The sequence below is a fragment of the Ovis canadensis genome, chromosome 8 (genome assembly GCF_042477335.2).
Source record: "Ovis canadensis isolate MfBH-ARS-UI-01 breed Bighorn chromosome 8, ARS-UI_OviCan_v2, whole genome shotgun sequence".
Classification (NCBI taxonomy): Eukaryota; Metazoa; Chordata; class Mammalia; order Artiodactyla; family Bovidae; genus Ovis; species Ovis canadensis.
Window position 1 is genome coordinate 40103591 of NC_091252.1, and position 16563 is coordinate 40120153.

Below are 16563 nucleotides of genomic sequence, written 5' to 3' on the forward strand. Positions count from 1 at the left end.
GCTCAAAGTCTAGACTCTTTCTTTGGGTGATAATGTGGTAGTCTCTAAAGCAGGTTTAAATGCGGCTCTTCTGTGTCCAGGGATGTATAAACTAAAAAGCTAACTTATCTTCCTTCATCTACCAATACATGGTAGTGGAACAGGATAAGTATAAATTTACAAAGAGGAAGGATGGAGAAACATAGCAGACAGTAGGCCACTGCAATAGCAGTTTCCAAACTATTTTTTCCCCTAGTAGAACATTTAAAAAAAATGTTATGTGGAATTCAGATGTATAAAGTAGATCAAAGTAAATTGCTCTGCTTGGAGATTGGAATGCTGCCTGACCTCCACTTACCCTCAACCTAGGGCTACTCTTGAGGAAGCATCATGAAACCTTCGAGGTCATGAAACATAGTGGAAATGAAGTCATCAAAGGATAGCCAGGATTTTTTAGGGTAAAGAGGAAGAAAAAATATCAAGGGAAAGGGAGATTATGGACAATAGACTGCAACTTCCAGATAACCCAGTGGAATGATCTGGGAAGGTGCAAAGCCATGGGAGACTGGGTCAGGTAAGGGGATGTATAAGGTGGTATGTTCTCTCCTTTCATCATACTGGCTTAAGCAATGCTCCAGCATAAACTCAACCTTTATGCTACTCTATGCTTTCACCTGAACAGCTGACCATTGCTGAAGAGAACATATAATTAAGCCAATTGGTCAGACCTTAAAATTGTGTCCACACATCTCAAATTGGCATTCAATATTGCCTGGTAATTTTGTCACACTTACTTAATATGTTCACTTTCTCACTACCTAAAGCAATTATTTCACCCTCTTTTTAAGCCTTGAGCTTTTGATACTCCACCCTCTGCAAACAAAATCATCTTTCAATAAATATTTATTGAATATCTATTAACTGTCAAGCATTCTTCTAAGTACTAGAGATAGAGCAGTGGAACAACAAAAATCCAGTGGATCAAGGAGCCCACCCAAGTGCTCTATGATGACTTAGTGGGGTGGGATAGGGGGTAGGAGGGAGGCTCAAGAGGGCGGGAATATATATATATATACACACACACACATGCATACACACACATACATGCATACATATTTATGGCTTCCCTGGCGGCTCAGTGGGAAGAATCCACCTGCAGTGCAGGAGACGCAGGAGATGCAGGCTCAACTCCTGGGTCAGGAAGATTCCCTTGAGGAGGGCATGGCAATGCACTTCAGTATTCTTGCCTGGATAATCCCATGGACAGAGGAGCTTTGCAGGCTATGCTCATAGGTACAGCTGTGCTACAGCTCAGCACATGGCTGATTTGGATTGTTGTACAGCAGAAACCAACCCAATTTTGTAAAGTAATTATTCTCCAATTAAAAAAATTCCAATGAAAGGAGATAGGAAATAAACAAATATATAGGATTTTGTATAGTATTAAGTGCTATGGAGAAGAATAAAGCCAGTTGGGGAAAGGGCATGCTATTGGGAGTGGCAGATCATGTAGATTTTTCTGGGACACAGTAAAGACTTTGCCTTTAACACTGAGTGAAATGTGTAGCCATGGGTGGGATCAAAGTATAAAGGATGACATAACTAAACATAAACTTTCAAAGGATCACTTTGCCTGTTATGGTGAGAGGAGACCATAGGGAAGAGTGTTAGCAGGGAGACTGGTTATTTGAATATCTTCTTGGTTTATATCTTTAGTTCCTCGCCCCCAGCACTTCCCCCCATTCCACATGTTTTGAAGGACAGAACTGTCAAAATACAATTTTCAAAAACAGAAAAACATCACTCTCATGCAAATATAGAATAATGTGTCAAAACTTTATTACCTCATTAATGTTTCTTAAAATGAATAAAGGCAATAATAAAAAGGAATATTAGAATTAGGTTGCCAGGTTAGATGCACAACGTGCTAATGTCCCTCAGGGTAATCAGATCATAATCTTTGGGATTATCTTTTCTAGCAGAGAGAAATCTACACATTAATGTGTAACTTAACAGTGTCTGAGCTTTAATGAAATAGTAAAGAGTCAAAGACAGGTTCATTCTCCTAGACTTGAAAATTAAGTAATCCTTGCTTGGGCCTGTTGAACAGTGCCCCAGCATACTGACTATTTTGCTTTACTTCCAAATTTCGGGTAAATTTTCTTAAAAAATTTTCATGAAAACAATTTTTTGAAACGTCTCATAGTTTTGATTCACATCTTTAACTTAATAGAGGAATCTGGGATGGTGCTAAAGTCAATTTCTCTTCTTCTCTGGGTTTCTTGCCTTTTTTATTTGATCTCTGTCCTTCGCCATTGCACTAATGTAGGTGAAAGATGCAAAGGGCCTATATTTAGGGCATAGCATTGCTTCAGTCTTTAGGTTTACACTCAGAACCAAGACCTTTTCTTGATATTATTCTGATATTCAAGGGCTACTATGTATATAATCTATGAAAATAATCTTCTTCAACAATCATTAATTAATCAGTATCTGAATCTCTGATTGACTTATTTTATTTCCAGGGACTCAACTACCACAATGATTCCCAATTCTAAATCTCTAACCCTGGCCACTCTACTATACACCAGATCTGTAATTTAAGATGCTCCCGGGGTATCTCTAAGGGCTTCCCCAAAGGCTCAGTAGTGGGTAAAGAATCCATCTGCCATGCAGGAGACCCAGGAGATACAGGTTCAATCCCTGGGTCAGGAAGATCTCCTGGAGAAGGAAATGGCAACCCAGTCCAGTATTCTTGCCTGAAAATCCCATGGACTGAGGACCCTGGCAGGCTACAGTCCAAAGGGTTACAAAGAGTCAGACACAACTAAGTGGCTAAGCACGCACGCACACTGGGTATCTCTATCAGCAGCATCCTGAGCTGGCAATTCCACTTGATTTCATTGTTTCTATTCCAGTCCAAATGTATTCCACTCCTCCAATATTTCTATTCCATTCCTGTCCATGGTACCACCATTTGACCTATTAACTAAATTTGTAACCTTAGAGTCATCACTGTTTCACATGCCATATCTATCTACATAACCATGAATTCTTGTTCTTCTCTATCATAACTATCTCTTAAATCTAACCCCTCTTCTTTTCCACTTCCACCTCAACTTCCTTTAGGTCTTTACTATTTTACTTTAATTATGCTTTAGACTTGGTACCACAAAAAAAAAAAAAAAATCCACTGCTGTGAGTGTTCTTTTCATAAAATGCCTATATGATTGTCCTGATTAAATCTTTTAAAGGTTCCCCATTGCCTACAAGGATAAAACTTGAGCTTTTTAGCAAGTAGGCAGATTGCTTTTAACACTATCTTCAAAATCTTCATCAGTAACCCTAATAAACATGAGTTCTAAGTAAAAATAGTGTGCTTGCCATGCAAATACAACTTTAAGACAAGTTCTCCAATTTTTCCCTCTGTCTAGATGGCTGCCACTCGCTCCTCCAACAGAGACATTCTAGAGCTGCCACTGGGTGAATTCCTACTCATTCTATAAAGCCCCATTCAAAAACTGCCTCCTCTTTGAAAAGGTTTCTGACTCTTCTCCAGATCCCTAGGCACAGTTAGTTCAGTATTTAATGCTCCTAAAAACATCTCCGCATTACCTCCTTTAATATTTAACTTTACTATACACAATTTGGTTTTATGTTCTATTTTTTGAGAGCACAGTAGTGTTCAAGTGATCTTTGTTTATTCTAGTGCCTACCACAATAAACTACTTTTTTTGTTTTGCTTTATTGTCTGTGTCACATATTCTAAGATATGTGAGATAAAAAGCAAAATTAATGTAATTCTTAAACTTGTAGGAAGGAATTTCATTTGCATTTATTTATTTATTTATTTTTAAGACAGAGATGCTGTATTTAAATCAGCAAACTCAGATTCTTCAAGCCCCAGCCTATGGTGAGCAGCCTTCCCTCCCAGGCCCCCTCACCCCCACCCCTTAGCCACAGAAAGGAATGGAAAATGAGAAGCCTGGGAGCCTCTGCCAGAGCAGGCTGCCTCCGAAGTGTGGTGAGTGCAGTCCAGCTGGGGCTGGGGCTGGGGTGGCGGCTGCCACAGGCCCCTCCCTATAAATTAATTCCCTGCAGCCACAGCTGTGGGCAAGGCATACTTGGAGGAGAAGGCCATCGGGCAGCATCCTTGATTCCCAGCTAAGGAAAGGATTAGGGCACAGGGCTCAGAGGGAAGAGGCCAGAGGAAAGAGAAGAGGTATGGTATGGAGAGGGGGTAAGGCCCCCCAATTTTGGTCCCAGAGGAAAAGAGGCCAGTTGGTCCAGTTTTGTGGGTTTGGAGAAGGGAATGTATTAGTCAGCACAAGGGGGAGGCCACCATCGGGCACCCCTGGAGGAGACAAGCCAGGCCCCCACCCTGGCAGAAGGGAGCGTGAGAGCTCCCAGGGGCTCTCAGGAGATGTCAGTGCTAAAAAACAAACAAACAAATAAACATATATATTAACCATTCACGGAGGGCAGGGGCAGGGCTGCAGAGCAGATCAGAGGATTTGGCGTGGCGTCACAAAGCTGGTCATGCCTGAGAAGCCCCGCGGTTGGTCCCCATCTGTAAGCCAATCACATACTTGCCCTCCTGCAGTTGGTTGTCTGGGAAGTACCGAGGGTTCTCCTTGGATTTCTTGGGAAACCAGATAGGATCCCCAGAGAAGAGCCCATTGTCCTGGGCTACTGACAGCCTGCCCAGATTCATCAGTGTCTGCTGCACACAGGCTATGTTCTTTCCTTCCCAGAGGTCCACAGTCTGGGAGATGTCATTGGTGTTGATGCCGTTAGCGCTCGGCTACTTGGAGAAACTGGGAGATCTGCTCCATCTGCTTGAAGGCCATGGTGGAGGCCTGGATCTTCTTCACTGGGGCCTGCCCCTCGGGGTTCAGCCCATTAATGAGCTCACACAGCACTGTGCCATCCTTGAGCCAGTTCTGGAAGTTCTCGCACCCAGGCTGAGGCCAGCCCAAATGATTGTGGTACTGGGTGGTGATCCACTGGATCAGGATTTGCTCCACGTCCGCATCGTATTGTTTCTCAGTCTTCTGCTGTACCTCCTGGCTCAGGCCATAGGCGGGTCCCCTGTTGGCCATTCGGAAGGGTGGCAGCAGTGGCTGTAGGGGTGGTTCACGGGAGTCGGAGAGTTGCGCACTGGAGGCAGGTGCTGCAGCGCGAGTCTGAATTTATTTTTTTAAAACTATTTATTTTTGGCTGTGCTGGATTTTAGTTGTGGTGCACTGGCTCTTTGTTGTGGCATGTGAGCTGCTCTCTAGTTGTAGCACTTGGGCTCAGCAGTTGTGGGACACGGGCTTACTTACCCTGTGGCATGTGAGATCTTAGTTCCTTGACCAGGGGTTGAACCCACATCCCCTGCATTGGAAAGTGGATTTTTGATCACTGGACCACCAGGTAAGTCCCTTGTATTTATTTCAAATCTATGGTTATTAATCTTTTGGATCACAGACCCCTATTGAAAAAAAACTATGATGAAAGTTGTAACATTCTACTCAGAAAGATAAACACACATGGTAGGATTCACAAATGCCCTGAACGCACTGATACCTGACAAATTAAGAAACTTATCTTTTCATTTTTATTAATTTTTTGAGTAAGAGTATTTACATGGAACAAAAATTTTTAAGTAATAAACTTTACAATGAATAGCCTGTTCTAGCCCTCTTCCCATAATATTCAATTCAATTCCTATTCTATCAAAGTGACCACATTTTATGTATTCTTCTGGAGACAGTCTCTGTATATGAACACAGGAGCATTAAAAATTCTTTTTTCTGACATTTTTTTCCATTTATATTGGCAATTATTCCACATTGGGTACCTACGGTTTCAAATGCACAGGATTCTATTGCATTGCCATACCCTAATTTTTTTACAATGTATTTTTAGATTTTTAAACAATTTCAAGCTTACAAAAAATCTGGAAGTACAGTACAAATCATTTCTTTTCAGAACCAACTGAAAGTAAGTTGCTGAATCAAAATGAAAATGAAATATCACCTCACACCAGTCAGAATGGCTATCATAAAAAAAATCTACAAATGACAAATGCTGGAGAGGGTGTAGAGAAAAGAGAACCCTCCTACACTGTTGGTGGGAATTTAAATTGGCGCAGCCATTATGAAAAACTGTCTGGAAGTTCCTTATAAAAACTAAAAACAGAGCTACTATATGATCCAGCAATCTCACTCCTGGGTATATATCAGGAAAAGATGAAAAACTCTATTTTGAAAAGGTACACGCATCCCAATGTTCACAGCAGCACTAGCACAATAGTGACTACATACAACAGCCAAAGACATGGAAGCAACCTAAGTGTCCATTGACAGATGAATAGCTAAAGAAGATATATACAATGAAATTCTACTCAGCCATAAAAAGAATGAAACATTGCCATTTGCAGCAATATGCATAGACCTAGAGAACATCATACTATGTGAAGTAAGTCAGACAGAAAAAGACAAATATTATATGATATCACTTATATGTGGAATCTAAAAAATAATACAAATGAATGTATATACAAAGCATAAACAGACTCATAGGCATAGAAAACAAACTTATGGTTACCAATGGGGAAAGGGAGGGGGGAGAGGGATAAATTAGAAGTATAGGATTAACAGATACACACTACTGTATATAAAATAGGTAAGCAACAAGGATTTACTATATAACACGAATAATATTTAATATCTTATAATAACCTATAATGGAAAATAATCTGAAAATATAAATATATGACTGAATCACTTTGCTGTATACTTGAAACTAACACAGTATTTTAAATCAGCTATAACCTCAAAAAAAAAAAAGTAAGTTTCTGACTTGATGTCCTATCACCCCTGAATGCTTTTCTGTGTATTTTATACAAATAAAAACATTTTCTTGCATAACCCCAAACAACTATCAAAATCAGGAAATTAACATTGTACATTACTACCATCTAATTTTCAGATCACATTCAAATTTCACTAGTTGTCTAGACAATGTCTTTTATGTCAGGTGCAATTCCTCAATCTTTTCTTGACTCATAACACTATAGATTACAGGTTAGATATTTTGCAGAATGGACCTTAACTTGATTCATATGATATTTTCTCATGATTAGAATAAGTTTATGCACCTTTGGTAGGAGAACAATAGAACTGGTGCTATGTTCTGCTAACTGCATTTATCAGGTGGCATTACAGTTTCTATTTGTTCCATTATGATGATGTTCATGTTGATCATTTGATTAATGTGGAATCTGACAGACTTCTCCACTGTAAAGTTACTCATATTTTCCCATTTATAATCAATACGTGTTTTTAAGCAGGTGATTTTGAAAATATGTAAATACTTTAATCCCCATGAAACATTCACCTTATTCATTTATTTAAATATATCACTATAGGCTCATGGTTTCTTGCTTTATTCAATGGTTTACGACCCATTAACCATCATTATTTTGATCCTCAAATTGTCCCAGATATGGCCAGTGGGAAGCCTAGTTAAGCTGGTTTCCATGTGTTCTTTTCTAAAAAAATATTTATTTATTTGGTTGCGTTGGGTATTAGTTGTGTCACGTGGGGTTTTTGCTTTTGTACATGGACTCTCTCTAGTTGTAGCGTGCAGGCTTGGTTGCCCTATGGCATGTGGGATCTTAGTTCCCTGACCAGGGATGGAACCCATGTCTCCTATATTGTAAGTCAGATTCTTAGCCACTGGACCACCAGGGAAGTCCTCTGTGTGTTCTTGACATGTTCCCATCATTCTTCCAGCACTTCCTTACTTTCTAGTACAAAAAGATGATCCAGGCTAAACATGCTTTTCCTGCCCCAGTGGTAGAATCAGCTATTTCTCTAAGAATTCTTGATTCCTTTTAGTAGAGAATGACATTTAGAAGCCACAATCTATTTCTATATCTCTATGAATTGCAGCCACTGATATTGCTAATTCTATTCCAACACTGGAGAAGGAAATGGCTACCCATTCTAGTATTCTTGCTTGGAGAATCCCATGGGCAGTGGAGCCTGATGTGTTATAGTCCATGGGGTTGCAAAGAGTCAGACACGACTAAGCTACTGACCCATCCCAACACTACAGAGTTCATTCTCCCTTCCTATTTGTTTTCTCCCTTTTCCTGTTTGTAACTCCCTTCTTGGACAATAAGAAACCAGACTCCCATTATCCTTTATATATTTACCTATTTGATCAATCCTTCTGAAGGTAAGCAAAATCCCGGTCACTGCTGTACCTTCCCTTACATGGAAACCTTTGTTCCCCAACTCAGGATCCAATACCCTGCATCAGGATCCCCCACCCTCATCATGTCTTCCTCTTCTTACCTGTGCTCCAATATCCCTCTCTGGATTGCTGACATCCCCACCTGACAAACCATAGATGTCTACTTTACTCTACTTGATCTAATGGCTTTAGGATGGCATTGTTCCAGGAATGGAAGTTTGAAATTGAATGGTTTGTCCAGGATTTTCCAGGTGTTTGTGTTGAATGCAGGTTTGTGCTGCATTCCCAGGAACCCCTTCAGCTCTAAGGAAGCCTGGACATTAGCCACTCCAGGAAAATAAGCTGTCTTGATTTTCTCACAGGTCATCATATAACTTTTTAGGTCTTTCTATAAGTTAGAATTACCACTCAAGAGCTCTTTAGGAACCATTGTGAGTAAATTACTAAACCTCCATGGGAAAAAATATAGCACAATCAACAACATCGTAAATGCACATACTCTCTGGCCCAGAAAGTCTCCTGCTAGAAATTTATCTTAAACGTATATCAACCTTGTATAGATATGATTACCTGCAATATCGTTTTTAATAGTAAAAGGATAAATTAAAGGGGCATTAAAAAATTATAGACCCTTTCCCATTAGGAACACAGAACAATAATCATATTGGCTAAAAAGTTTAACAACTCTCAGAAACAGAAAATAACACCATAAAATGAAACAGCTCTGCAATTCACAAGGCAAAAACAAAAGCAGGATGACACAAAACAGCCAGGAAATAATTTTTCTACCACATTTGTCAGCTACTTGTCAGAAAACCGTTTCCCAGGTCATTAGCTAAATTCTTTACACAGCCCAGTAGTGGTATCAGGACACTTTTCAGAGTGTCCCCAAAGATTGCCTCGGGCTTGCCAGAAACTGGAGAGGAATTGAGCGGTTTGGTCAGGATTTTCCAGCTTTTTGCACTGGATACAGGTTTGTGCTGCACCCCAGGGACCCCTTCAGTAGCAAGGAAACAGGGACAGTAGCCAGCCCAGGACCAGGCTACACAGTGAGAAAACGTAGACGGGCGCTGTCCAACATGGCACCGCTCGCCAGACAGGGCTATTCACATTCAAATTCAGTACGGTTAAAAATTCAGTTCCCGGGTCGCGGTCGCTACAGTACGAGTGCTCAACAGTCACAAGCAGGCTAGTGGCTACCGTATTAGCGCAGACGTAGAATCTTTCCATCACTTCGGGAAGTCTATCGGACAGCGCTGACACAGTTGAGAGTTAAAAAACAAGAACAAGTTTGTAAGCCACTAGGCTCCACAATCAAAAACAACCAAGAGACGTTATTACTCTTTCCAAATATTTTGAGGGGGAAAATTATACTAAGAAACATCAAATAAAAAGAAACCTGCAAAGGCACCTGCCAGCAGGCTCCCTCAGCAACTCACTCGTTAATTCCCACGGCGGAGGCCGTCAGTATTTCTGTGGTACATAACTCCTCAGACTTGCAGGACTCAGCAAACTCCCAAGGCGATGGGCAACTGAGGGCAAGACTCCTAAGATTTAACTGTTCAAAGCGGCCGACGCCTGTATTCACAGCGCGGGCGAGCCTCGGCTCGGTGTTCCACAGCCGGACGCCGCCCGGCTCTCGCGCGACCCTCAGTCAGGCGCTTGTCACCGGCTGGGAGCGCGACGCCGCCCGTGTGTGCGCGCTCCCGCACGCGCGCAAGCCCGCGGCGCGAGCGGCTCTCGGCGGCCAATGGGGCGGAGAGCCGCGCGCCGGGGGCGGGGCCGTGACGCGCGCACCTCGTGACCCTGCTAGCGGCCTGCGCCTGAGGAAGCCGGAAGCGGCTGCTCTCCGCAGCCCCGACTGGAAGTGAACAGGAGGCAGTCTGCGCCTTGGGGGTTGTGGAACCCTGCGATGGACCCGAACCGGATCGCCGAGCCGCGGAGGTCATCGTTGCTGCTGCTGCGGCTGCTGTTGGTGGTGCTGCTGTGGTCGGGGCTGGCTCTGGGCAGCTTCTCCGTGGGCAGCAGCCCCCACAGGGTCCTCCACGACCTCCTGTCGGAGGAGCAGTTGCTGGAGGTGGAAGACTTGTCCCTGGCTCTGCTTCAGGGCGGAAGGATGGGGCCGCTGTCACTACCCCCAGATTTGCCGGATCTGGATCCAGAGTGCCGGGAGCTGCTACTTGACTTCGCCAACAGCAGTGCAGAGCTGACTGGGTGTCTAGTACGCGGCGCCCGGCCGGTGCGCCTCTGTCAGACCTGCTACCCACTCTTCCAACAGGTCGCCAACAAGATGGACAACATCAGCCGAGCCGTGGGGGTGGGTAGAAGAGCACACCCGGGACCTCTGGTGTGGATTGTTGGGAAGGGAGAAGGATGTAATGATAGTTAACTCGCGGGGGGGTCGAGGGGAACTCCCCAGTTTCCCCATCTGTGAGAAAGCGAGGTTGGATTGGGGCAGTGGAGTTAGGGGCATCAGAAGAGTGGGTGGTGGTATAGGGCTTAGGGTTTGTATTTTTGCCTCCACAGCTGCTGTTGGGCCTCTTTCGGTGCATACTTGCAGATGGGTATGACTAGTTTTCTTGGGGCTTCTGCACCCCAACCCTACCTTTTCTTCTGTTCCTTCACCCCTTTGCCCCAACTGTGCCACAGCTTCTTCCCTTCTCCACTTGCAGTTCCCAGGAAGGACTCTTTCCTGAAACCCCAGGTGAAGTGGAGAAACTGCAGTGTGGTGGTGATGAGGAACTTGAACTTTGTAGCCAGACCGTTTCAGATTCACCACTTTCTAGAAGTTTGACCTCAGATTAATTATCTCGGAGTCTTAGTTTCCTCCTCTGTAAAATGGAGAAAAACTGCTGCTAGATGTGACTGTTAAAAGAATAAAAAGAGATAATGCTTGAGAGTTCATTTTAGTCATTAATACAGTCTGGAGGCATTTGGCCAGGAGGCCAGTTCTTCTTTGCTTGTTAGAGGTGTACTCTGAGCAAGTTATATTCTCTGTGCCTCTTTTCTCCTGTGTAAGATGGAGATAAAAGGAACTCTTAGAAAACAGGCACAGGGACTTTCCTGGTGGTCCAATGGCTAAGACTTAAAGCTTCCAATGCAGAGGTCCCAAGTTTGATCACTGCTTAGGGAATAGGATCCCACATGCCACAATTAAAAGATCCTACATGCTACAAGTAAGACCCGGCACAGCCTAGCAAGGAAATAAGTGTTTTATAAAAGAAAAAAACCTGGTGCATAGTGATAGTTTTCAGTGAATGGGAACTAAAATTTTACAAAATGGTAAAGCTGCTCTCGTGTCTTGGTACTCAGAGCTCTTCTGGTCGTGTGGTACATGCTCTGAGGCATTTCATTAAAAGAAAGACACAGAGACCTGTCCCTGTTCCTAACCACCTTACAGGGCTTGGCGTAGGAAAGGATTAGTGTCAAGGCTGGTGGGAGTCATGAGGTATGGGCTGGATATGCCTTTTAAAGGAACAACATGAGGAATGAAATTGGGATTATGGAGTGGAAAGTTCCTCTTGTACTGAGAAAAAGAAGTCTCATGAAAATGTGGTTGGAATTATTAGAATTTAGACATATTTAGACATTGCATCCCCTACTTTGTCAGTCTGATATTACTTGACATGAATATGCATTTTTATATAAATAGGGAATTTATTTGCATTAATTAAATTCTGTGCTCAGCCTTTCTGTAAAAAGTAAGTTTTCAAGGAACTTTAGGCTTACGTGCAATATTTTCGTGCATCCTTCTATTGGGTATAGCCAGGGATACATATGCGTGCGTGTGTGTATATATACCCCATTATTTTAAAGTAAAGCACCCAAGACTTGTCCCTTGCTATCATATTATAGCAGGATATGTACGGCATCATAACTGATTTAAGCAGTAAGTGAGTGAGTTGTTCTGTGATCTGTTGCACTGCTTGGCTCTTGAGGCAGCAAATACTTTTCTCATTTGTGTAGTTTCTGTGGAATTAAGATGAAGTTAAAAAATTACCCCAAACACTGGTGGTACAGTGTTATGGGCTTCTGTGGGCCAATTATGGGCTAATTTGTGTATGACTCTCCACATGAATTCCCCACTGCCGATGGCAATGTAGGGGTAGCATGAACTGTGACCTGCACATCTGGCTTGCCTCACTGTTGTGTGAAAGGATCAGAGGAAAGAGATAATGAGGCAGAAAGACCCTTTCCCCAATTTATATTTCCTCTCCCAACTCATCCACCCCTTTCCTCAGTAGAGCTGGATGCCATAGCTCAAAAGCATGATTGCTGAAGTTCTAGGGGTATTTCATGGATTTAGTAGGCTTTTTCAGATGGGTGTGGGAATTGAGCCATTATGTGTAGTAATGAACATATGGAAAAATATGTATGAATTTCTTAGGAGTGAACTTAAAATGATTAATTGTCCTTTGTGTGTGTGTGGCAGGGAGTTGTTTCTGGAGAGTAATGTATTTTCTTTGACTCACATAGACTAACGTCTTTCATTTAAATCAGTTTAATTAGCAAGTACATGCTATTAAATATTGAACAAGTAAAAGGGTACTGAAGGAAAAGGAGGGGATAGTCCAGGCTTCAAACTTAAAATTATCAGTGTAGTTAGGGAAATAAAATTAATTTATATTGAGAAAAATTTAAAAAGGAAAAAACCATCCATTTGAATATTACAAATTGTACAATAGGATTTTAGAACAATAGAGTGAAGATGCTGAATTAAAGGAGAGAAGAGAGCAAGTGGGGGGGTGCTTATCAGAGAAAACCTACAGGTAGAATTTTATCAAAACATTCTTTCTCAACTCTTTAGTGTGAATCCATGTCCATGGATTGATTGAGAGAGGAGAGTGTAAAGAGAAAAAGAATCAATGGTAGAAATTAGCACGCTATTTCTGTGGTGCAGCAAACTGATTCATTTATCTGTAATAGAGTTTGCTGCTACTGCTGCTACTAAGTCGCTTCAGTCGTGTCCGACTCTGTGCGACCCCATAGACGGCAGCCCACCAGGCTCCTCTGTCCCTGGGATTCTCCAGGCAAGAACACTGGAGTGGGTTGCCATTTCCTTCTCCAATGCATGAAAGTGAAAAGTGAAAGTGAAGTCGTTCAGTTGTGTCCGACTCTTAGCGACCCCACGGACTGCAGCCTACCAGGCTTCTCTGTCCATGGGCTTTTCCAGGCAAGAGTACTGGAGTGGGGTGCCATTGCCTTCTCCAGAGTTATCTGAAGAGAATTCTATTTTCTAGTCACTTCCTCTTGGAATAAATGGGTCAAGAACTCCATATAGTTTTACTATCTCAAGATAAAGAATATAGTGATTTGTGAAACCTGAATAATGGAATTAATGGATTCCTTCTTACTTGAATCATACTTTCTTCTTTTAGTTTAAACTGATAGGAATATAGTTTCATTGAGCTGTTCACCATCATCAGAGTGGTTGCCAAGATGCTTTGCCTCTCCTCCCCCCATTCTGAATTGCTAATCTCTATCTTATTCTACTTGGTTCATTTAAAATTTATATAGGCAAATAGATAGACATATGTTTGCATGCTAAGTCACTTCAGTTGTATCCGACTCTTTGCGACCCTAAAGACTATAGTCTGTCAGGTTCCTCTGTCCATGGGGTTCTCCAGGCAAAAATACTGGAGTGGGTTGCCATTTCCTTTTGGAGTGAATCTACTCGACCCAGGGATCAAACCCACGTCTCCTGTGTCAACTGCATTGGCAGGCAGGTTCTTTACCACTAGTGCCACCTGGGAAGCCCAGATAGACATATAGATATGCGTATATATTTATGAAGGTGCTAGTAATTGAGGATATGTATCTGGAAGTGTTCAACATAATTTTAGTGTAGATTTACAAATTCTTAGGAATAGAAGGAGGAGATTGGAACACAACATGACATAATATGTCTGTCTTTCATTAAAGATCAGAATGCACTGTTTCTTTGTGGTTTAGTTGCTAAGTCATGTCCGACTGTTGCCACCCCGTAGACTGTGGCCCACCAGGCTCCTCTGTCCATGGGATTTCCCAGGCAAGAATACTGGAGTGGGTTGCCATTTCCTTCTCCAGCACGGGTTCTTATTCATTCAGAAAAATTCTTGAATACTTACGATGTGCAGGGTAATTGTACTTACTAGGGATATAGCTGTGAATGAGAAGAGCTTATAGTCTGATAGAGGAAACAGATATTAAATATCATTGTAATTATTTAGTTCAGGTGTGATATAAGTGTTGCAAAGAAAAAAATCCCAGATGCCACCAAAGCGTGTAACAAGAGTGCTGATCAGGACTCAGGCTGGGAATAGATAGAAGTGGTGAATAGTTACAGACACCTAAAATTTGAGAGGGTGGGAGAACAGGGAGAATATATACATGAAAAAAAGTAGCAGGTGTGAAGACTCCGAGAGTCTGGTGTGTTTAAGTACTAGAAAGAACTCAAAGCACTGTGAGCCAGGAGGAGACTAGTGATTTGAGCCTAAGAAAGTGGGCAGGTGCCAGGTCATGAGCCCCGTGCAGTGAAAGTGGCTGGGTTGAATCCAGAAGGATGATCTGTCTATTTCATGGAGTTTTTACGAGGATTTAATGAGCTATACATTTAGGGCATTTAGAACCACTAGGTATTCAAAAGTACATCATCATCATTGGGGTTATTCATCATTTCCCTTCTCTTCTCATGGTTGCCACCATCTTCTCATCATATATGAACTATGGAAATGGTCTAATTAGTCTCCTGCCTCACCATACATATTGTGACCTAGACCCATGCTCTCCAAACTCTGTTTTACAGGCCATCTTCCTCAAACATCTGAAAAAGTTTCCCTTTTCCCTCTACTACCTCTGCTTTCATAGTGGTACCTTCCTTTGGCCTCCTGGATACTCCCTGAATACCACATAGTCATTCCTTCTTTCACCCCTTGATCATTTTATTTACTCCATTTAAAACCTTTTCCTTGGGCTTCACAGGTGCCGCTAGTGGTAAAGAACCCGCCTGCCAATGCAGGAGACATAAGAGATGCAGGTTTGATTCCTGGGTTGGGAAGACCCCCTGGGAAGGGCAACCCACTCCAGTATTCTTGCCTGGAGAATCCCATGGACAGAGTAGCCTGGTGAGCTACAGTCCAGGGATTGCACAGAGTCGGACACGGCAAGCGACTTAGCACATATGCATCATGTGGGATCTTAGTTCCCCAACTGGGATTGAATCTGGGTTTGAGTGTGGAGTCCTAACCACTATATTGCGCCTTTCTTAGTATTGGGCTTCCTGCTTTCTCCTTGAACTCCATGAACTCTTCCTCTGTGAACTCTCCTCATTTCTCCCAACCACATTGATGTCTTCCTCAACTGAACTATTCCACACACTGATCACTCATACAGGTTATTCTGTATTGACTTTTAAAATAGCCAATCATCCACTTACATCCAATTCCTTCTTAAGTAACAGGTTACACTTAGCCAGCTACACCCACCTAGAGCACTTTTGTTGGCAACAGGTAGCTAGGTGAAATAGCAAATATCAGTTAGTTACTGGGTGCCAGACAGTGTGCTAAGTGATTCATCTATGCTATTTCATTTAATACCTGTAGAACTCAATGATTATGAAACTGGGCCTCACAGGGTTTACCTCAGCTTTCCGAGATTGCCAGCTAGTAATTCAGGTTTGTCTGACTCTTTAGGCCACACTCTATTTTAATCTGGTGGGTAAATTATCACAAAATATTGTTTCATTTTCTTTCCTGAAATTTTCTTCTATAGCTGATATTGCTCTGAAAGCAATTCCAGGAAAGGGGCTTTTAACACATTTTGTTCGAGTCACTAGTTTAAAGGCAACCATTCACTTGGTTGCATCTTTTAATGTGTTAACAAAACTAAGCCACAGAATGGGTAATCATCCCAAAATGATCTTCAGAGATATTTTAAAGCAAGAGTTCTGCTGTTAAGCCCCACTTCCCTCTTTTCTAACCCCATATGGCTGATCAGTTCTTTTCTAGAGCTAGCACACTCTCTCATTTATTGCTCATCACACTAATTCCTTATCTGTATGTCTCTGGGGAGGTTCTTGAAGGCCCACTGTTAATGGCATGCCCTATTACTCTTTGTACCCTCAATACACCAGGATTCTTTTTTTAAAAAAATATTTATTTATTTGGCTATGTTGGGTCTTAGTTGCAGTATGCAAGATCTTTTGTTGCAGTAAATGGACTCTCTAGTTGTATCTTGTAGGCTCCAGAGCATGCAGGCTTCAGTAGCAGCCAACAGGCATGTAGGGTCTTAGTTCCCCGATTAGGGATTGAACTGCATTGCAAAGCAGATTCTTAACCTCTGGACCATCAGGGAAAA

At 42.3% G+C, this 16563-nt stretch overlaps 2 protein-coding genes and 1 pseudogene across 14 annotated transcripts in view; 1 reads left to right on the top strand and 2 right to left on the bottom strand.

Annotated features, from left to right (window-relative positions):
• NR2E1 (nuclear receptor subfamily 2 group E member 1) overlaps positions 1-9964 on the bottom strand; it is a 201861-nt gene extending 191897 nt beyond the window's left edge. For 8 of the 12 annotated variants that reach the window (XR_011258586.1, XR_011258585.1, XR_011258584.1 and 5 more), the window contains exon 1: positions 9669-9953. The gene's annotated coding sequence lies outside the window, so the exon portion shown is untranslated. Of the gene's footprint in view, positions 1-9668 lie in introns of all 12 variants that reach the window. The other 4 variants (XM_069598195.1, XM_069598194.1, XR_011258583.1 and 1 more) reach the window with 3 other exon arrangements.
• On the bottom strand, positions 4485-5081 carry LOC138444774 (transgelin-2 pseudogene; annotated as a pseudogene).
• Positions 9965-10007: 43 nt separating the features above from the next.
• OSTM1 (osteoclastogenesis associated transmembrane protein 1) overlaps positions 10008-16563 on the top strand; it is a 40179-nt gene continuing 33623 nt past the window's right edge. For both annotated transcript variants that reach the window (XM_069598198.1, XM_069598199.1), the window contains exon 1: positions 10008-10546. In XM_069598198.1, the coding sequence (XP_069454299.1) occupies positions 10142-10546 (405 nt within the window). In that variant the 5' untranslated portion in view covers positions 10008-10141. The remainder of the gene's footprint in view (positions 10547-16563) is intronic.